This window comes from Penicillium digitatum, chromosome 1, assembly GCF_016767815.1.
Source record: "Penicillium digitatum chromosome 1, complete sequence".
Lineage (NCBI taxonomy): Eukaryota > Fungi > Ascomycota > Eurotiomycetes > Eurotiales > Aspergillaceae > Penicillium > Penicillium digitatum.
In genome coordinates this window covers 6,970,592-6,991,831 of record NC_089384.1, presented here as the reverse complement: position 1 = coordinate 6,991,831, position 21,240 = coordinate 6,970,592, and the positions used below count along the sequence as shown (strand labels likewise).

General features: G+C 50.4%; 9 protein-coding genes across 9 annotated transcripts; 8 read left to right on the top strand and 1 right to left on the bottom strand.

The window, feature by feature from the left end:
• Positions 1–267: 267 nt before the first annotated feature.
• On the top strand, positions 268–843 carry Pdw03_4758 (Small nuclear ribonucleoprotein (LSM7), putative; the record flags this gene model as incomplete). Its single annotated transcript, XM_014675353.1, has 3 exons — positions 268–445; positions 576–647; positions 716–843. The coding sequence occupies 3 exons, from the start codon at positions 268–270 to the stop codon at positions 841–843; spliced, it is 378 nt and encodes a 125-aa protein (XP_014530839.1).
• A 489-nt stretch (positions 844–1,332) lies between these two features.
• Pdw03_4757 (TGF beta receptor associated protein 1, putative) lies at positions 1,333–5,193 on the bottom strand (the record flags this gene model as incomplete). Its single annotated transcript, XM_014675354.1, has 3 exons — positions 1,333–2,274; positions 2,329–4,973; positions 5,043–5,193. The coding sequence occupies 3 exons, from the start codon at positions 5,191–5,193 to the stop codon at positions 1,333–1,335; spliced, it is 3,738 nt and encodes a 1,245-aa protein (XP_014530840.1).
• Positions 5,194–5,930: 737 nt separating this feature from the next.
• Positions 5,931–8,242, top strand: Pdw03_4756 (Golgi membrane protein (Coy1), putative; the record flags this gene model as incomplete). Its single annotated transcript, XM_014675355.1, has 2 exons — positions 5,931–6,060; positions 6,108–8,242. The coding sequence occupies 2 exons, from the start codon at positions 5,931–5,933 to the stop codon at positions 8,240–8,242; spliced, it is 2,265 nt and encodes a 754-aa protein (XP_014530841.1).
• Positions 8,243–9,555: 1,313 nt separating this feature from the next.
• Positions 9,556–10,369, top strand: Pdw03_4755 (histidinol-phosphate transaminase; the record flags this gene model as incomplete). Its single annotated transcript, XM_014675356.1, has 2 exons — positions 9,556–9,819; positions 9,875–10,369. The coding sequence occupies 2 exons, from the start codon at positions 9,556–9,558 to the stop codon at positions 10,367–10,369; spliced, it is 759 nt and encodes a 252-aa protein (XP_014530842.1).
• A 719-nt stretch (positions 10,370–11,088) lies between these two features.
• On the top strand, positions 11,089–12,418 carry Pdw03_4754 (Fibrillarin; the record flags this gene model as incomplete). The annotated part of the gene is made up of 4 exons (XM_066100829.1): positions 11,089–11,158; positions 11,293–11,492; positions 11,560–11,745; positions 11,891–12,418. 4 exons carry the CDS (start codon positions 11,089–11,091, stop codon positions 12,416–12,418), a joined length of 984 nt encoding a protein of 327 aa, XP_065956229.1.
• Positions 12,419–13,292: 874 nt separating this feature from the next.
• On the top strand, positions 13,293–14,093 carry Pdw03_4753 (NAD-dependent epimerase/dehydratase; the record flags this gene model as incomplete). Its single annotated transcript, XM_066100828.1, has 4 exons — positions 13,293–13,371; positions 13,442–13,503; positions 13,629–13,818; positions 13,921–14,093. 4 exons carry the CDS (start codon positions 13,293–13,295, stop codon positions 14,091–14,093), a joined length of 504 nt encoding a protein of 167 aa, XP_065956228.1.
• A 440-nt stretch (positions 14,094–14,533) lies between these two features.
• Positions 14,534–16,207, top strand: Pdw03_4752 (Peptidase M16, core; the record flags this gene model as incomplete). Its single annotated transcript, XM_014675358.1, has 5 exons — positions 14,534–14,683; positions 14,739–14,864; positions 14,921–14,998; positions 15,058–15,752; positions 15,817–16,207. 5 exons carry the CDS (start codon positions 14,534–14,536, stop codon positions 16,205–16,207), a joined length of 1,440 nt encoding a protein of 479 aa, XP_014530844.1.
• A 619-nt stretch (positions 16,208–16,826) lies between these two features.
• On the top strand, positions 16,827–17,753 carry Pdw03_4751 (tRNA (C5-cytosine) methyltransferase, NCL1; the record flags this gene model as incomplete). The annotated part of the gene is made up of 1 exon (XM_014675359.1): positions 16,827–17,753. One exon carries the CDS (start codon positions 16,827–16,829, stop codon positions 17,751–17,753), a length of 927 nt encoding a protein of 308 aa, XP_014530845.1.
• An 84-nt stretch (positions 17,754–17,837) lies between these two features.
• Pdw03_4750 (Methyltransferase (Ncl1), putative) lies at positions 17,838–20,658 on the top strand (the record flags this gene model as incomplete). Its single annotated transcript, XM_014675360.1, has 4 exons — positions 17,838–17,861; positions 17,929–18,128; positions 18,208–20,310; positions 20,373–20,658. The coding sequence occupies 4 exons, from the start codon at positions 17,838–17,840 to the stop codon at positions 20,656–20,658; spliced, it is 2,613 nt and encodes an 870-aa protein (XP_014530846.1).
• Between the last annotated feature and the right edge of the window lie 582 nt (positions 20,659–21,240).

Below are 21,240 nucleotides of genomic sequence, written 5' to 3'. Positions count from 1 at the left end.
TCTCATGACTATGGAGCGAAATAATACATTGGTAATTGGTAATCTCCATACCAAGGCGGACTCACGACTCTCATGCCTAAGGCCACACTCTCAACCTGAAAATCCCTCATATACACGCCCACCTTTGCTTGTATCTTCCGCTATCTCCCCCCCCCAAGAGTACACAGAGATACAGAGATACCATAACTCTGTATCCCTCAGACCCAATCTTGCTTGCCTCGTTTAATATCTTCCTTCCCTTTCCGAAATCCCTCAATTACACAGACCATGTCTGAACGAGGCTCATTCCGAGGCGGTCGCGGTCGTGGAGGCCGCGGCGGACAGGGCCAGCAGAAAAGTGGCGGTGGTGGCGGTGCACAGGAGAAGCCTAAAAAGGAAAACATCTTGGATCTCAGCAAGTACATGGACAAGGAAGTCCAAGTGAAGTTCAATGGTGGTCGTGAGGGTATGTTGGATTGATATCTTCTCATCTTATCTCGTTAATTGGCGTTTTGGTTTGGTTTTTTTTAATTTTCTACTTTTGGTCAATGAGGACTTCTCATCGCCGATGAATTAATTGAGCTAATTGTAACTAGTCATCGGAACCCTCAAGGGCTACGATCAGCTGATGAACCTGGTCCTCGACGACGTGAAAGAAACCATGCGGGGTGAGTTCCAAGTTTCTTCCATGAATCGAATCTATCTGTCTCTGCTTCGTATGTGCTAACTTCCCCAGATGAGGAGGGCAACACTACCACCCGCTCAATGGGTCTGATCGTCGCCCGTGGTACTTTGATCGTACTGATCTCCCCCGCTGACGGCAGCGAGGAGATCCCCAACCCTTTCTTGCAAGCAGAAGAGTAAACTAAAAGCTCTTTATCCGACGAATTATCTCCTTTCCGGGTTTCATTCACTCCGGATCTAGATGTCATTTCGGGAAATGAACATCCTGGATCTGGTTGGAGCTTCATAACCCTACACACCTTGATGTTCCACTGACTCTCTGCGTGCGCCGGAACATACGCTCATCAGCAGCTACGAAAGGAACGAACGCAATGTGATGGTTTCGTTTTTTTTTTCCTTTTTTTTTTTTTTTCTGTCGACTTGTAATGTGCATGGTAGGACTGCTACGGTTCTGATTCGGTTCTGTCTTTTGTCACTCTTTTCTTCTCACGGAAGCAGATGTATTTGGGGATCGGCTTATGATACATAGCGCCTACCCAAAAAAAAGAAATACCCCCAAAAAAAGACAATGTCAACACGAAAGGTCAAGCGAACTGCGTAGGTATCATAGTTTCAAAGCCAGCGTAACAAATTCACATACCATCCTGTGCACTACCCCTAATCATCGATCTACTGGCCCACTTCCCCAGATGTGGGCCCCACCGTTTCTCCAAATTCAGCAGAGTCATCGGAAGCTTCATCACTAGGGTCATCAGCTGGCAGGGAAACCTGTCGCGGCTCTGCATCCTTCAACCTTCTTACACCCTCAGCTTCCTCGACCCAGGGCCCAACCTTCTCCATGCCATCGATAAACTCGGCCCCAATGCGCAGACTAAGACCCGCGCTTAGAGCACGCTCGATACGGGTCTCGCGAGTCTGCGACACAAGGGTGCGGAAAACGTGCACGAAGAAGCCGCCAAGAATATCAACGCTCCAGTCCTCCGGAACAAGATCGAGAACTTCGCGGACATCGAACCATGCCGCGAAGCGCGCGAGGAGATCGCAGGTGCGCTCGATGCGGTCTGAGAGGTCCTCGATGTGTAGGAACTCGTTCAGCAGGTGACGGAAGAGCGTTGTCTGTAGATTGTAGTCTGCTAGTTCTGGCGGGGTGCCTGTTGATGAAGGAGAGCTGCGCGGGCCTCCGAAGAGACAGTAGCGGATTGCGGAGTCGTGGTCGCCTAACCCGTGTGTGAGGAGGTGAAGGGCTGGGCCGTGGTGGCCCTGTAGGCCGTCGAGGATAATGCACTCCGAGACTAGCTCGTTCCGGAATGGCTCGATGCGGGTAAGGACGTTGGGGATTGAGTAGCTTATTCCTGTTGGGATGGGGTTGGAGGTAAACTGGGAGCTGTTGATTCCACCCAACAGCTGAAGTAACCGGAGTCGGGACTGCCACCAGGGCTCTGTGGGGGTATTCTCGATTATGAAGTTTAGATATGTCGGTTTGGGGGCACGTAAGGCTCGATAGGTTAAGTAGGAGTCGGCCAAAGAAGTTCGTGCTTCGGGGGATGACTCAAGCACGGAGAGTACCGTGTCTAAGTAATGTGAGATCAGGTCGTCGGCATATTGCGTGTACTGTATTCACACATTAATCAGATGTTCATAGACCAAGATAACCGAGCGTCTCACATTCTTTGCAAATACCAAGTGCTCTAGGTAAACCTGGACCGCATTTGGAGCTCGCTCCTTGAGTAAAGCAACAACCTCCGCCGGTTCCAGTCTAACACGGCTGGTATTGTCTGCAAATACCTGGATACCCAGATTGGGGTTCCGCGCAGCCAGCCAAGAGCCATACTCTTCAACCAGCTGCACGTCCTTGATCTTGACCAAGTACCTGCGCATCTGCGTCTCCACGCCATTGGCGGAAACCTCTCCGCCAGCGTCAGTCTCTCCATCGACGATTCGTCGCCAGGTTTTGAGGACATTTCGAGACATCTTTTGGCTTTGATACAGACGACTTAGCACATAAAGCCGCTTGTATGTTTCCAGGAGCATCACTGCGCGATCGAAATTCCCTTTCCAATTATCAACGAGCCTATTCAATTCGGGGCGAATTGGCGACGCCGCCCGCTGATCTCGTGTCAGGTAGGCATCTTGTTCCAATGTCAGGTGCAACAGCGCGGCATCTGTGCTATCCAAAACATTTGTTTCATCGGTGATACTACCATATCCCCGCTTCTGTTGCCAGGATAGAAGGAACCTTTTAACCATGTTGAGAACAGGACTGCGAGAAGCATCCAAACCAGAGGATTCAACCCCTATCTTTCCAACCTGTTCAAGATATTTTCCCACCATGCTTGCCAGCCCAGCGTGTGTCCAAATACCCTGAGGCCCCTGCAGAACCTCGCATCGCAACAGAGGAACAAAAAGTAATGCCAAGCGCGGATCGAGGTTACCTGCCAGTAGCGCTTTTTCGGTGCCGTCGATTGCTGCGGCATTGCGGCTGTCTGGCTGCATAGAGAGAAGGTCCCCATAAAGCATAAGGCTGGCCTTTTGCTTCACATAGCTCAATCCAATAAATTCAGCCTCAGTCTTTGGCTCAGTGTCCTGGACAGAGAGCAGTAGATCCATAATGATATCTCTACGCAGCACCATGTGCTCGCTCTCCACCGTCTCCTGAGCCCTATGCAAGGTGTCCTCCAGCTGGGCTATCAATGGATTATGCAGTACGCGCCATATTTGAGATCCAGACCACATGACAAGACTGCTTTGGACCTTGCCCAGTCCATGTGCAAATTTTGCTTCTTCTGCGTCGCGTTCAGCCTCCCAGCCTTGGCTTGCTGAACCGTCGCTCTTCTTGGAACCCCCCGAGTCAGTCAATTCTTGCAAATCGAACAGTTCTTTCTCCTTTTGGGAGTGCTCGATGGATGCCTGGGTTCTTGAATCTGCCACTGACACATGCGGGGGCAGCGTGGAGTTTTTGAGGCGTACTATCCGCAAGAGCTGCCCGATTTCGTTGAGCTCAAGGTGGCTAGGGCTGAGAGTATGTCGGAGGCCAACTTGGGTGAATTGCGTCTCTCCAGAAGACGGTATCTCTAACCAACTCTTGGTCCGCTCACTCTCCCCTGGGTCTTCATCCCAACGTTGGATTTCGAGTCTTGTCCGAGACTTTCCAGCGTCTTCGTCTTCGATCACAGCGAGAACAAACTCCTCTTTGCCATCTCCACTGGTCTGGAACGTTTCATCAAGCTCATTTGTATCAATCACAACCGACTTTGGGAATCTGTGGAAGTTGATTGTGCCACGAACGACTTCACCATCCATGTCAACAAACATTCCAACGCCCGGTTCTGTTTCCTCGGTTCCGGTTACAAGTAGAAATTCAGAAGGGGTTGGGGACACCACGTGAGGCTGGAGACGCCTCGAGCTTTGCTTTGCTGGCGGAGGTGGAGGCGACAAGGGCTTCAAGCTGTCGTTGGTGGGAGACTTGTTGTCTGGTTCGTGGTCACTGGGGAGCTTGGGGGAGCCTTTCCCCTCTTGTTCCTCTGAGCTTGATCTTCGAGATTCCCCGGTAGATGTGAAAGGATCAGGTGTCCCTGACGGCGATCTATCTAGCTGAGCCGCTTGTGCCTGCGGTGAGAGCATTCCTACAAGGGCGTTCATGCTAGTGCTTCTGCCACGTCCTGAAGCATCACTCGTTGGGGAAGTAGGGTATGAGGAAGAGGGTGAACGTTTGAGCGGAGTTCGCGGAGCTGGGTTCATATCTTCCACATGCCCTGACACAAAGACCTCATTTGAAGAGGATATCGGGAAGAGCGGAATCTTCTGCTGGTGTGCTACTTCAAGTAGTGAGTATGAATTTGTATCCGCAGCACATGCGATCGTTCCTCGTCGTGCCGCAGTTAAACAACCAGGGAACTCGATCTTCTTGATCCGTCGTGCTTCATCGCCAATCTGAACCAGCATGATCCTGTTCTGCACGGCAATCATGATAGTCGGATCCTCGCCTTCCTCTGCATCCCAGTTGAGATCCAACCCACCGATCCAGCGGCAGTTATTGACCTTTGTGGCTCCAAAAGCCGGGCTGAGCTCCGGTAGCATGTAGAACGTAACCGTGCCATTGCAGAGAACACATGCCTTGTTCACTGAGGATAAGACGACTATTTGTCGAACACCTTCTTGATTACTACCCGCTAGAGGACTCTGGGCAAATAGTATCGGTAGTCGGGATGCTAATATAAAGGTGGGTTCGGCGGCTTCATCTGGTGATGCTGGCGGGAGGCATACGAAGTGCAAGATCTCGGCTGCAGAGGTGCCAACGTATAGATTTTCATCTATACAATGTTAGTCAGCTCAGGGATCGTCGAGCAGGCAGCCCCTTTGACCAAAAAAATAGAGCTTACTCCAGTATTCAACACAGGTGATGTAGACGTCGGAGCTATGCTCAGTCGCTAGTGGCACATCCTCAAAGAGGGAATGTAACAAATAAGGTGCAGATCCTAATGTATTGATCTTACGTCTCTTGCGAGGACCAATTCCATCCTCTGAAGCCATCATGAGGCTGTACTTCCGAACATCTCCCCGCAAGCTTGGAGAGCGACGATGTGAGGGCGGTCAGCAACTGGGGCCAAAGCTCAGGGGGCCACAGTCAACCACGGTGGACAACGACCACATCGGGTAGAATTTGTCCGGCAGAATCTGGCTAGATTTACATACAGACGTCTTGTAATGTGCAATTACGACGGGACATGTCGTTCTAGTTGGTGTTCATTGATGGTCTTTTTATGTTTTAGGTATATGCAGGCAGTAAAGCAGGCGTATATTGTACAAGACACCATTTTACGTTTAAACTATGATGCCGAGGTCATTCTAGAGCTGCCTTTCGTTTGTGCTCTATTTTAGCTCTAGATGTGACTGAACTAGAAAACAAAGACGGTCAGCAAGGCGGTCACCTCCATCTATAGGGCGACCGTCATCTCCTGCCATAAAACCATGCTACTGTAAACTGGTGCCTCGAGTCCATTGCTGTCATCTTGAAAGAATACACTCTTCATACAGCCTGCATACTTGTGATAACTGGATTCCCTATCACTTTTTACATTCAAATTTGTCATGATTTTGTATCCAACAACCTCAACCCCAGATCGTACACTGTGCCCAGACAGTCGGAACAATATCGGCCCGTGCGCCGCGTGTCATATTCCTCGCGATAACAGATCTCCATCTTTCCCCTTTGTGGACTGCTATTTGATGTGGGGTGACAGTGCAGACCCTTGGGGCTAGGACCGACAATGGATTCATTTGCCATTACAGAGGGTTTGGTTCCTCAGGACCAACATGACAGCCCACCTGAATCACCCATATCCAGCAAATTGACCGAAGAGACCAACAAGTTTCAACGCGCCATTTCAGCCTGGAGAGGTAATTCTTATCTTACATATTATGGAGTCGCTACTGACATATGATAGGGATTGATTTGACCAACACGCTTGTGAAACTCGATGCAACCGCTACCGATCTCGTTGAACAACAACGCCGTGCACTCGTGCAAAGAAAGGACCTAGCGCAGAAGACAAAAGACTACAAAAAGCTAGACGATGAATCTAAGCTCTCGGAATACAAAACGTTACTGAAATCCTATCAGTCCTTTATCGATCTTTTGACCAACCAAGGCAAGACGTCATCGTCTTCCTTCTTACAACTATACTCTTCATTATCCGAGGCTCCGGACCCCTACCCACTCCTGGAAGCTTCGGTCGACTCCCTTGTCTTGTCCGAAGATACAGTTCCTAAGCTGACCTCGGAAAGAGACCAACTGCAGAAGTCAGTGGATCGTCTCACCAGGCAACAAGAGGAGACTGAGAAACGCCTGCAGGAGGAACGTGCTGCGCGAAGGAAACTAGAGGAAAACCAAGAATCAAGAGCTAAGGAGATCGAAGCATCATGGAATGCTGTCTTGACAGAAAAGACAAATAACTGGGCGGCAAAGGAGAAGACGTTAGAGGAGAAAGTGGAAAACCAGGATCGACTGATCAAGGAGCTCAAAGCAAGTTACGAAGTCTCCCAGCGCCTGGGTGAGGGTGGTAATCAGGGTGACGATATCGAGGGTTCGCGAAGTGGCGCTACTGCAGCTGAGCTCGAGCTCGTTTCTGCTGATTTGGAGAAAACAAGCTTGAGGTTGGCTGATGTGGAAGCACGCAATGAACAAATGCGGTTGGAGCTGGCTCAGGCTGCATCACATGCATCTGGTCCTATTTCTGTTGAGGACGACCCAGATTACTTACGACTCCAGTCGGAGAACTCTTCCTTGCTTCGGAAACTCGATGCTGCACGATTTGACAAAGACTCGGAACGACACACTTGGGAAGCTAAACTGCTTCAATCGGAGCGAGCTGCTTCAAAGGCAGCGGCGGAAAGGGAAGAGTTGCGTGTGCGGTTAGCAAAGGTAGCTGACTACGATGAGATCCGCCGGGAGCTGGAGATGATCAGGTCGGTTGAGTTTGCAGCCGGTGACGATGATGAGGCGGGAGACGGTGCTGGTGATGGTACCGCGGCTGATGCAAATGGTGAGGTGGCCAAATCCAAAGACAAGAACTCCCTGGAGCAACTCCTCATGGCCCGGAACAAGAAATTGACAGATGACCTCACCCTCCTACGAGTATCGCACCGCGATATCCAAGGGCAGCTTGAAGCACTAGGAACTGAGCTTTCAACTTCGAAGGGGGAGCTGGAAAAGTCACGAACCCTGTCAACCACTCTTGAAAATGACCTCCTTCGCGTGCAAGCTGAGGCTGCAAATGCATTCCCATCCTCGGCCATGTCTGTTGCAGGGACCTACACATCAAGATACCCGCACTCTGCCCGTCGGGGCGCATCATCGCCCACCTCATCCATCATCTCTGGCTTTGACCAGAGTGCCGTGTCTGCAAACGCCATAGAATCAATGCGTGCAGGAGAAGCTGTTGGTGGCGGTTCTGGCCTCCTACCTATGATTCAGGCCCAACGAGATCGCTTCAAGAAAAAGAATGCTGAACTCGAAGAAGAGCTGTCAAAGTTATATGCCACCGTCAAGTCTCTGCGACAGGAAGTTGCATCGCTCCAAAAGGACAACCTAAGCCTTTACGAAAAGACTCGCTATGTCTCTACCTATAGTCGTGGTCAGGGTGCTTCCACATCTGCATCATCAATTGCAAACACCCCCAGCTCAACTTCCGTCTATACCTCTGCAGACACGCCTTCTGGTCTGTCTCTCGACCGATATCAGAACGCCTACGAGGCTCGAATCTCACCATTTGCCGCATTCCGGGGCCGTGAATCAGCACGCGCATACAAACGCATGAGCCTACCCGAGCGGATTGTATTCTCTCTCACTCGAGTCATTCTGGCCAACCGGACGAGTCGGAACCTATTCGCTGGCTACTGCTTTGCACTCCACCTTCTGCTTTTCACTGTGCTCTATATGATGAGCACAACGGAGATTGAGAAACATAGCGCTATGGACTCCGTCAGTAGCGCCGCTGCCGTTGCATACGGTGGTAGTAGTGGAGGCAGAGGTGGGAGCCAGCTGCACGGTGATGACTGGCAGCAGGAAGGTTTCAACTAATGTTCCAAGGTTTTGTCTGATGTTTACACAGCGAAGAGCTCCGGAGTTCCTTTTTTTTTATTTAATCATTTTCTCTTCATGACTGGTCATAAGTCCTGCCTGGCGTTCAGGTTTGAGTGATGCTCTATGTTGTATCATTCTGGGATGTGAGTCGAGCTACATCGTTCATCTTTGATTTCTAGCAAATATCATATGTCTGTGACTAAAAAATAATGAGATGACCGTAGATGTCGGGCCTTTCCAATGTCAAATAATTTTCTAATACCACACCACACCTTGCTGACTGACACTTGCCCCCATGGGATTGGTAGATCACTTGGAAAGAATCTAGATACACAGATGTAGAGGTAGTATTGCCACAAAATAGGTACTTACAAGGTACAACAATAACCAAACGGGTCAGAGCAACTTCGTATAAGATGGTATCTACGCGCCAGTGGACTGCAACGAAAGCGAAAACTAAGACGGGGCGGAACGAAAGCCAAACTCCGCTATTTTAGCCTCCGCCGTTCAACATTGGAAGGACAGATTGTAAATAAGTTGACCCAAGTGAACTATAGCATGAGTGAAAACACGAGTAAGCTCTATTTGATTAGTGCTAAAATCCATGTAGCCAATGCCTGCAACAGTTTCCCCGAGTTCTGCACAAACCCTAGGATTAGTGACTTGGCATTATTTTCTCTGCACACTAGCCTGTCACGGTAATTATCTCGCATATCTAACCGCCTCAACAGACATGACAAAGTTCTTCAGTCAGATTTATTATTAGCCCCGGGGAATTAATAGAACTCATCACATTGGCTCAGTTTTAACAACCATGACTAAACGGTCAAGGGAAACCCCGTTGATTTGCTTAGCGCGTCGCTATCATGATTTAGTCAAAACTTGTTTCCTGCCAACGACAAATTAGAAGCCGAAGAGGTGGGGGGGGACCTGCCATCGGCGCATCTATCCACCAATGACAGGATGTGGTCGAGCCTTAATCCCTGCTAGTACCTGCAGGTTGCATCAATCGCTCTGTTAATAGCACAGCACTGTTTCGAGTCGGGCCTGTGTTACTATGTTTGATAAATGCTTGAATTGAATGACAGTTGTGATTACTACCGCATCTATCTGTATAAATGCCCCTCGGCCCAGATTATACATCATGTCAATCACTCCCTTTTCATCCCTTTCTTCAACATTCTTACCTCCCCTCTTCACACCCGAACTGCATCAGAAGCTTGCTGGATAATCCTTGATTTTCTCAGAAAAAATCCCCCGCCATCGGCCACCTCGCTATTCCAGTCTACCAGCGTATTTGCATAGTAGCTATGCATTTTGCTCCCATCATCATCTGTTTTGCAGCAATATCACTTGCTGCCCCAACAAACTTCCTTGACGATGTATACGACTGGACCGAGGAACTGTCTGAATTCTATGGGAAAGTGAGGCAGTACATCAAAAACGCAAAATACAACATCAGAGCACCAGGGGCTTGCGAGGTTTCTAAGATTGCTCTGCCCTCATATGCTTTGGGATTGACCAGCCCGTCTGGCCTAAAGCCGAAATACGTTGCGCTAGGACGGGGTACCCAGGTATGACAGGTTCCTGGGATATCTTGTTGAGTTAAACCACTCATCATGAAACTAGAACTATACATGTGCGGACTCTACTGCCAAATCCACACCCACGGCGATAGGGGCCATTGCAAGACTCTACAATGCCACATGCATTGCAGCCAATCTCCCCGATCTCCTGGCAAACCTCCCCGACCTTTCCTACAAAACTTCCTTACCAACCAACGAATATGCCTCGTTTCTTCCCGCCAACCTCGAATTGTTGGGTCATCATTTCTTCTATGATGCCACAACCCCCGAGTTCAACTTGAACACCACACCCAAAAAGCAAGATGGCATTGTAATGACTAAAAAAGGAGGTGCAATCGATGCACCCTCAGGTGCAGTGTCAGGAAAGCACGGTGCTGTGCCTTGGCTCTATCTCATAGCTACCGATGGAACGGTGGGCAATTACAAGAGTGTCTATCGAGTCGACACTGCCGCTGGGCTCCCACCAAAGACCTGCAAGGGTATGCCAGCTGCATTTGAAATGCAATATGCTGCAAACTACTTCTTTTTTGGGGAGTAGCTGATTGTTTTTGTTGTGTTTGTACATAAGGAGGGGGGGATTTTGATTGGAGATATGATTTTTCGATTTACGGGGCGGCGATGTCTTACTTTCTTACCGTTCTTTCTACATATTCAATGGCAGTTAATGGGCTGTATAACTAAATGAATCAATTGTTTTTCTTTAACATCATCGATCTTGGTGCTTCATCTCATCGACTACAAAGCTTAAGCAAACAGATTTCCCGGTTGCATAGAACGACCTACGTTTTTGTTAGAGATGTCACCTTCTTCACAGGTTAGTCCTTTTACATTTGTCACCAAATAATCAACGACCAATTTGCGTCTCGAACGAAACAGGGCTTTTCTAGTCACGTGGCATTTTCCCGGAGGAAGCAGTTCACGTGATGTCCTCTCGCGGAGGAAACGCTAGGCCTAAAACAGCCTAGCGCCGTTCTGATTTTCTGAAAGATCCCAAAGGCGCAAAAAAAATCTCGACCGCATCAACGAGCAGCAACGGTATCGATCCGCATCCGACAGATAGTCAGCGGCCAATTCTGCTTGAACTGCTTGATCCTACTATCTCAGATACGTTGCCAATTTTTCTCCATCTTTATCGACTCTCGGAACTTTTATTCCAATTTTCAACTACACTCGGTTTAAGCGCTCGGAAACGACAGCTTAACCTCACTCCCCTTTGACTCCTTTTACAACTGAGTCTTATTTCTCAAAACACACACAATGTCTTCTTTCGCTCCTCGTGGACGTGGTGGATTTGGTGGTGACCGCGGTGGCCGTGGCGGTGGTCGAGGTTTGTTCAGTCCAGTCCATCCGAAGCAGCAAGCATGCATGCATGCCCAAAGTGCCGTTGGTGACTCTATCGCACCAATGCCCATGATCCTCTCTTGCTGCGAGATTATAGTTCACCTTGCTGACTTGGTAAAGGTGGTTTCGGCGACCGTGGTGGCCGTGGAGGTGGCCGTGGTGGCTTCGGTGGTCGTGGAGGTGGCCGTGGTGGCTTTGGTGACCGTGGCGGCCGTGGAGGTGGTCGTGGTGCCCCTCGTGGTGGTCGTGGTGCCCCTCGTGGTGGCCGTGGTGCTCCTCGCGGTGGCGGCGGCGCTCGTGGTGGTGCCAAGGTTGTCATTGTAAGTGTCCGAATGTAGCATGAAGATGGGTATCAGCCACTAACAGACTCTTTTTCCTTGCGAACAGGAGCCTCACCGTCACGCCGGTATCTTCGTCGCTCGCGGCGGTAAGGAGGACATGCTTGTGACAAAAAACCTTACGCCTGGAACTGCCGTCTACGGCGAAAAGCGCATCTCCGTTGAGGGCCCCTCAACTGAGGATGGTACCGTTACCAAGAACGAGTTCCGTGTCTGGAACCCCTTCCGTTCTAAGGTAAATGCCCCATTTCCTGGATTAAAGATGCATGGCATCGTTCCCGGTTTTGTAGAAGTTGTCTCGGAATTCTTCAATATCGCCGCGATAGTCATGACTGCGTGTTGTCTAGTCCTTTTTTTCTAACACCTTTTCTCTTTTCTAGTTGGCCGCTGGTGTGCTGGGTGGTCTTGATGACATCTACATGAAGCCCGGCTCCAAGGTTCTTTACATCGGTGCTGCCTCCGGTACCTCCGTTTCTCACGTCGCTGATATTGTCGGACCTACCGGTAACGTCTACGCCGTTGAGTTCTCTCACCGCTCCGGTCGTGATCTGATCGGCATGGCCACTCACCGTACCAACGTTATCCCCATCGTTGAGGATGCCCGTCACCCTCTCCGTTACCGTATGCTTGTGCCCATGGTTGATGTCATCTTTGCCGATGTTGCCCAGCCCGATCAGGCCCGTATTGTCGGATTGAACGCCCACATGTTCCTCAAGGCTGAGGGTGGTGTCATTGTCTCCATCAAGGCCAACTGCATTGACAGTACAGCTAAGCCCGAGGTTGTGTTCGCTAAGGAGGTCCAGAAGATGCGTGAGGAGAAGATTAAGCCCAAGGAGCAGCTGACCCTCGAGCCTTTCGAGCGTGACCACTGTATTGTCGCTGGTATCTACAAGCGTACTGCCGCGTAAAAAGGTCTTAATCTCTGGTCTCTGGTCATGTCCATTCCCTTTTGATGTTCCCCTCGGCGTCTCGTGTTCTGTGATGTATCGAATGTTTTCCACCTTTCTTGTGACAGGTATTTCCGCCTATGTACTTTTGGCCGCGTCTTAAAATTTAGTTTTCCTTTTCGATGAATTTTACACGCTGGAATGTGTCATACTGAGTGTCTTGATCTGAAGTGTTGAGATAGCTCTGGTTAGCGTATGATATCCGTACCTAGATAGCAACCAGTGGCCAATACAAGCGATCTTAGTTTTGTTTGGGCCGTTAATTCAGATTGATTCGAGGATTATAAAGCTTGTTCTGCAAGTGCCTTTGTATCTCGACCGATGTAGAGCACAGATGACACAAACTCAGGACATACCACAACGAAGGTGCAGCACTTTGCTAGTTGTTGCTATCGTCCAAAATTCAAAAAGGTCTCTCGCTTTTTTTCACAGGTCAGATCGTCGTCCCAGTCCTAATCTCGGACTTGCGCCGAAAATCGGATTTCTCACCAAGGCTAGCACTAAGAAAATGACTCGGAATTGATACGCCATGTGTGCATAAGGCGATCATATTCGTGGGATAAAATCACCATTAGCTACTGGGGAAATTGTCCTGGCTAAACGAGTGTTGGGGAGACACGAGTTCCTCTTCAACTCCGCACGGTGTGTTACTATTTGATAAAACATATCGATTTCCGTTCTAGGTGCTTACCAGTAACCAGAATGATCTCAAAAAGTGATCTAGTTTCCGAAACTGCGTTGTCATATACTAATCTTGTCGATTCTCATTACCGGCGAGGGGGGTTATGTCGGTCAGGAACTGGCGGCTTCCTTCCTCCAAAGCACACCAGCTACAATGACCGTGACTGGCATTGATATCGTTGAGTCCGAGGTCCCAGAGTCAACTGCACGGCACGCGAAGCCGCCTCAGCTGTGTCAAGGCCGATCTCACAACCATCAAAGAGGTCCACGAGTTTATCAGCGTATCTAACCCCTTCGAGACAGTTTACATCCTCCACGGCATCATGTCCGGTGGCTCCAAGGCCAAATTCGAGCTGGGCATTCGCGTCAATCTCGACGCAGCACGCTACAATCTTGACTGACTACGCATGACTATGCCGGGAGCGAAGGTGGTCTTCACATCATCACTGGCAGTCTACGGCTATTCACCGCCAAGATTCTTCATTGACAGGACAAACTTCCCACCTCCTTCTCATATGGATCGCAGAAAATCATTGTTGAGACACTGCTGAGCGACTACTCGCGGCGCGGGTTCCTGGATGACCGGTCTGTGCGTCTGCCCACGGTGACAGTGAGAGCTGGCAAGCCCGCGCAGGCCGCCAGTAGTTTTGCTAGTGAGATAATCCGTGAGCCCTTCCATGGTAAGAAGGCCATTCTGCCAGTGGCTAGGGAAACGGAGATGTGAATTTGCTCGCCGCGCATTGTTGTCAAGAACTTATTTCATGCGCGCGACGTACTTGAAGGGACATTTGGAGAATCAAGATCTATTAATCTTCCCGGGTTGAATGTTAGTATTCAGCAGATGTTGGATGCTTTGCTGAAAATTGGTGGTAAGGAGCGTCGCGATCCCGTTGAGGAGAAGTATGATGCTGCTACCGACAAGTTTGTGAAGTCATTGATTGACTCCTCGATTTGATACTGCTTGTGCGTTCGAGTTGGGGTTTGCGGCGGATGTTTCGATGGAGGAGAACATTAGATAGATTGCAAGCCGGTTTGCATGAGACACAAAGTATGTAGCCAATCAATAGGCGCGAAATTGGATGACCGAAATTGAAGAATCGGAAAACGAGACGTACCAGAATACCTCAGCATCAAGAAAATCGATTTTTGACATCATCAAAATTAATTCTAACCACAAATAGGCCATTAGACTGCATTCTAGCCTACATAACGAATCAATGCAGAGTAAGGAAGTATTCGGGATGTCAAGGGCGGTTTGGAAAAGCGGGTTATGTAATTGGCTGAGCTGGGCGAACATTTTCAGACTTCGGAACCTCAACCTCAGGGTATCTCCATCAGCTCTTTTCTCCATCTCTCCCCTTTTCCCCCTCCCTCCACCTATACAAGTCGTTCTCAATGGCTTCTCGGCGCCTTGCTTTCAACCTGAACCAGGCTCTCCGTACTCGTGCGGCCCTGAAGTCCATCCAACCCGTGAAGCGTGGCTTTGCGTCGCCGGTTGCGTTGCCGTCCACCACCCAGTCCACTACCCTCTCCAACGGATTCACGGTACGACCAAGCAACTCATCTCAATGACATCGCAATTTAGCTAACTCGCTTCTAGATCGCCACTGATCACTCGCCATGGGCCCAGACCTCGACGGTCGGCGTGTGGATCGATGCCGGTAGCCGGGCAGAGACTGACAAGACCAACGGAACTGCACACTTCCTTGAGCACCTTGCCTTCAAGGTTCGACTCTACAAACCCCAAAAAACAAAGCGCTTTTACCTGATGAATATCACTAGGGCACCAACAAGCGCTCCCAGCACCAATTGGAGCTTGAGATCGAGAACATGGGCGCTCACCTTAACGCCTACACTTCGGTACGACCCGGGAACCCACCATCAGCGTCTACCAATCTAAATACTGATCGCGACTACAGAGGGAGAACACTGTCTACTACGCCAAGGCCTTTAACAACGATGTCCCCAAGGCCGTCGACATCCTCGCCGATATCCTTCAGAACTCCAAGCTCGAGGCTGGTGCCATTGAGCGCGAGCGCGATGTGATCCTTCGCGAGCAGGAGGAGGTTGACAAGCAGCTCGAGGAGGTTGTTTTCGACCACCTTCACGCCACCGCTTACCAGGCCCAGCCCCTTGGCCGCACCATCCTCGGCCCCAAGGAGAATATCCAAACCATCACCCGGGACAACCTGACCGACTACATCAAGACCAACTACACTGCTGACCGCATGGTCCTGGTCGGTGCCGGTGGCATTCCTCACGAGCAGCTCGTGAGACTCGCCGAGGAGCACTTCGGTAGCCTCCCCAGCAAGGCCCCTACCTCCGCTGCCCTGGCCCTCACTGCTGAGCAGAAGCGCACTCCGGAGTTCATCGGTTCCGAAGTCCGTCTCCGCGACGACACCATCCCCTCCGCTCACATTGCTCTCGCCGTCGAGGGTGTTAGCTGGAAGGATGATGATTACTTCACCGCTCTGGTTACCCAAGCCATCGTCGGCAACTGGGACCGTGCCATGGGCCAGTCGCCCTTCCTCGGCAGCAAGCTCAGCTCCCACGTCAGCCACCACAACCTCGCTAACAGCTTCATGAGCTTCTCCACCAGCTACAGCGACACCGGGTAAGTTTTGTGATCTTGTTGATAATCCATGTCTTTGGTCGAAAACATGCTGACTTGAAATTAGTCTCTGGGGTATCTACCTTGTCAGCGAGAACCTTACTCAGCTCGATGACCTGATTCACTTCACTCTTCGCGAGTGGTCTCGCCTGTGCAACAACGTCACCTCCGCCGAGGTTGAGCGTGCCAAGGCCCAGCTTAAGGCTTCCATCCTCCTGTCTCTCGATGGCACCACCGCCGTCGCTGAGGACATTGGCCGCCAGATCATCACTACTGGCCGCCGCCTGACCGCCGAGGATATTGAGCGTACTGTCAGCCAGATCACCGAGAAGGATGTCATGGACTTCGCTACCCGCAAGCTGTGGGATCAGGACCTCGCCATGAGCGCTGTCGGCAGCATCGAGGGTATCCTCGACTACCAGCGCATCCGTGGAGACATGTCCCGCATGATCTCTTAAGTTGTTCTACAGTATGATCGCGTGTGAAGATAGCTGCTGAATGCTCCAGGAAAACTGGGGGTTTGGCGGCTTTGAATTGAATGTACTATCAATCATTGCCTTGGGCTGTTAGATCCCAAATTCGTGTGTGAAATAGCAATTAATGGTTTGCCATAGTAGACTATATAGTTTGCCGCCTTTGCAGCAAACACGCCAATTATTTCCTTTGTCTGTTCTAATTCTTCCAGTGCACGCACCGCGCGGTTGTTCTTTCCAATCATCTTGTCGTCGCCATCGTAACTTCTGAAATCAGGTCGTGTGTTGAATTCTCGGTGCCCTCTTCCACGGTAAACTGCTTGCTTTTCCCACACACCAAACCCTGAGTTCTTGTATTTGCTCCATCTTGTTGTTCCTTTAAATCGTCGTTTACCCTTTGCTTACTCAATGCCAGCTTGATCAAAACTTCATACCCTAACTAAGTACCTATCTAGGTACTTTATTTTGATGATAGTTATCTGAACTGATTCGGTTCAATTCGCAAAATCCTGCATGTTGCCTCAATATCTTCATTTTGTGACCACTGCTTTTTCAATTATTGTCTAACTGATATTGATGTTTTAGTGACTGAGCTTCTCTTATCATGGAGCGATTCTCCACTCTGCCAGCCGAGTTGCGCCAGCTGATTTGGGAGTTTGCCGTTCCATCACGAGTCATTGAGATTGGAGAGCCGTGCGACCCAGATATCTTACCAGAGGAAGACCTCAGAAAAGCATGGATTCACAACAGGAAGTATCCAGCCATTGCTCATGTCTGCTGGGAATCCCGCCGAATCGTTTTGGCCAAATTCAAGCTTCCCAAAGGCCTAACTCTTGCGCCAGATTGTTTGACAGACGCTCGATGGTGGTGGAAGTCTACCGACATAATTCACTTCAATGCTCCTGAGATTATTGCAGCCACTCAAAGACGCAGATTAGAGGATGACTTGCTCGACTTGATCAAGGTTCATATTCTATGCAAGAAGGTCTCTATCAGTGCGGATGTAGTCCACCCTTTTTTGCGTTTCCGTACCAGGTCCGATTTCTCACAGTCGTTGGTATGGGAAGTACTTATCTCAACGAAGACATGCATTATCTCCCTACACACTGTCTGTATTCGAGCCACCAAAGAGCAAGCTCGGGAGCTGGGTCTCTTTGGCAACGGTGACGAGCCAGCACAGTTGATCGACCCGTTTGACAAGACAGCCATCAAGCGATTCAGACAGCTCTGGACGAACACAAAACAAGAAGTATCTTCAGTCAAGTTCTTCGACACAATCAACACCGAAAGATTCACATTTCGAGTCGAAAGATGGCTCGCGGAGATGGCAGCGGAGTACATTGATTTCAAATGGACCAATCCACCGTTCCCAACCCCAGGACCACAGTTTATAACTGAAGGACTTCGTCGGTACCCATCTCAAAGACACAATCCTGACACTAAACAATATCTTGTCGAATTTCCCACTCTGGAATTGAGGATCATGTTTCGGCTCTGCCCATCTGAAGCAGTCGATCCTGTGATTACGTAACCAGTCCGCATTTGCGTCGGGAGATTTTTTGAAGGCAAATTTGTTTGAAGTGCATTTTCCTATAACTCTTACCACATCATTACAATGGGAAAACGCGGCGGTAAAAAGGTAATTTTATCCTTCATACGTGCCGTGTGAGTTGTTTGTTGTATTGACCGTGTCTTCTTTCTTCTAGGGTGGTAAAGGCCGCGGCGGCGGCGGCGGCGGCGGCGCAGGCCGTACGCGCTCTCAATGGCAGGATATCACCAGAGAGAACGAGAAGTTCGAACGCTACTACAATGAGCCCGAGTTCCTTCCGGAGGAGGAAAAGGATGTTTTTTGGGCTACCATGCGCAAGGATCTTCCTAACAGCTTCCGTTTCACCGGCTCTCGAGGGTAAGTCACAATGGCCTTTTTTCGCAATTGGCGCATTGAGAGGATTCAAGTAAGATTGACCGTTTTGTGCCTTCATTAGACATGCGTTGGCCGTCCAGCAGCGTCTTAAGGACCACCACATCCCCGAAATCACTTCTATCAAATACGAGGACGAATTCGTTGAGCCACCCCGCCCAGTTTCATGGTACCCCGATCAGCTCGCTTGGTCCATGACCACTCCTAAGAATGTTATTCGTCGATTTGCGCCTTTTTCTAAGTTCCAAAAGTTCCTTGTCGCCGAGACTGACGTCGGAAATATCAGTCGCCAGGAGGTTGTTAGCATGATTCCTCCTCTCCTCATCGATGCTAGGCCTGGAATGACTGTGTTGGATATGTGCGCTGCACCGGGCAGTAAGTCTGCGCAGCTTATGGAACTGCTTCACGCAGGTGAGGAAGATGCCATTGCCCAAGTCACTGAACAGGTCAAGAACGGCACTGCTGGACCCGAACCCCTCGGCCCCGAAGGACTGAATGACGACGGCCGAAGCACGGGCCTATTGATTGCCAACGACAGCGACTACAAACGCGCTCATATGCTTATTCACCAGATGAAGCGCCTGAGTTCGCCCAACCTAATCGTTACCAACCACGATGCCACAATGTTCCCTTCCATCAAGCTGCCTCCCCTGCCCACTGCCGATGGCAGCAAGCCAAAGAACAGATACTTGAAGTTTGACCGCATCCTGGCAGACGTTCCTTGCTCTGGCGATGGTACCGCACGCAAGAACGTCGGCGTCTGGAAGGACTGGACCCCTGGCAACGCTTTGGGACTTCACAGCACGCAGTCTCGGATATTGGTTCGCGCCCTGCAGATGCTGAAGGTCGGTGGACGGGTCGTCTACTCAACCTGCAGTCTGAACCCTGTGGAGAACGAGGCTGTTGTTGCCTCTGCAATTGAACGCTGCGGCGGCGCTGCCAACGTCAAGATCATCGACTGCAGCCAGGAGTTGCCCGGCCTCAAGAGAGCCTCCGGCCTGAAAAACTGGAAGGTGATGGATCGTGAGGGCCGCATGTGGAACAACTGGCAGGAGATTGAGGACCACCGAGATCAGGAGGGCATCAATGGTCTTGCCAGACTTGCAGAGGGCATGTTTGCCCCGACAGGCGAGGCCGCCAACCTGCCGCTTGACCGATGCATGCGTGTCTATCCTCACCAGCAAGACACTGGCGGTTTCTTCATCACAGTTCTTGAGAAGACCTCCGAGATCAAGGCTAAGCCGGAGAGCAGCAACGTCATCCCCAAGGCTTCCGTCGCAGCTCTCGCCGCGGAGCTTGATTCTAAGAAGAACGAAGTAGAGGGAAAGCCCCTGGAGAAGCTCGAGTCGCTGGATGAATTGGTCACTCCCGACCAACAGGCCCAGGAGGAACTCGCCAAGAATGCTTCCGTTGCCGAGGCCGCCCACCAACTTCCGTACTCTGCTACTCTTGATGCATCGACCCCTGTTTCTCTCATGAAGCGGGATGCAGATGATCTTGAAGAGGAACTTCCTGCTAAGAGGACTAAGCTCCACGATGGTAGCGAGGTCCTTGTCGGCGACCGCCCTGTTCACGCCCCAGCGCCTGCAGTGGGAACTGGTATTGACACGCCTGTTGATAGCACACCTCCCACCTCCGCGGCTACTACACAACCTTTCAAGAAGAGAGGTCCCCGCCAAGAGGAGCCGTTCAAGTACCTGGATCCCAACCACGAGGAGCTTCTTCCCATCTATGAATTCTACAAGTTGTCGGAGCGATTCCCCCGTGACCGTTTCATGGTCCGCAATGCCGAAGGTCTCCCTACCCGCACAGTTTACTACACCAGTGCCCTAGGACGTGACATTCTCACCTGCAATGAAGGCCAGGGCTTGAAGTTCGTCCACTGCGGTGTGAAGATGTTCGTTAAGCAGGATGCACAGCGGGAGAACGTCTGCAGATGGCGTGTTCAGACCGATGGCCTGAAAATCGCCGAGCCTTGGCTGGGCCCTGAGCGGTCAGTCATCCTGACCAAGCGGGAGACTCTGCGCCGTCTCCTCGTGGAGATGTTCCCTAAGGTCAATGACGATGGCTGGAAGAATCTGGGCGAGATTGGCGAGCAAGTCAAGGATATCCCCATGGGTTGCAGTATTCTTCGCGTTCAAGCGACCGGCGAAGAAGATGGTCTTCCGTGAGTTTACCCCCTTCACATTCATTTGAGTGACATTTGCATCTTACTAACACAATCTATAGCGAGGCCATGGTTCTGCCCTTGTGGCGATCTCTCCATTCCTTGAACCTGATGCTTCCCAAGGAAGAGCGCCGGGCCATGTTGCTGCGTATTTTCAATGACTCCACCCCTCTTATCAATACCACCCAGAAGCAGAGTGGTAAGACCGAACCGACCGCTGACGCTGAGGACGTTGCACTGAAGGAGGAGAATGTCGAGGTTGGACAGGAAGCGCAGGACGATGTGGATGATCGTGAGACATACACCAAGGATGGCGATGAGGAGGATCGCTTCAACACCACCGTGTAAATTGCACTGTTTTTACAAGCTCCTACTATGGATATCTCTATGCCGTATCAAAATCCAACATCATGAAATCTGTTCCTAGTTTTAGGTCGGACTCCGTAATCTGAGTGATCTGCAACGGGGAAACGTCGGTAGCACTCTGCATGTACCTTCATCTTATGTCCGAAGTACAACGTGCACCGGTTAAATTCAGGATCTCCACACCTTCCCCGCAGGAAAATTGCTTTCTTTTTCCAAGTTGATTAATATGGCGCCACACTGACATGACATGGTGATTGCCATTGACCTTGCTAAGGGCATACGAGCATCTCTTATTTCGACTCTATACTCCGTACAGCTCTTTAGATCAGACTGAAATGGAATGGCAATCTACTCAGGTGAGAGCAGATCACATCTTCACCAAATCTCGTGTCTTTTGATATGTGGAAAATAGAGGCCCCGCAAGGTAAGCTGGCGATCTTTGCTCCGGTTACCATGTGAGGGTTTGGGGTAAATGATGGACCGTAGGGGCTTGCGGCCATAAGGAATCGAGGAATTTTGCTTACCACCTCCGTATTGTCCACGTTGGGTTGGTTTGCTTGGATT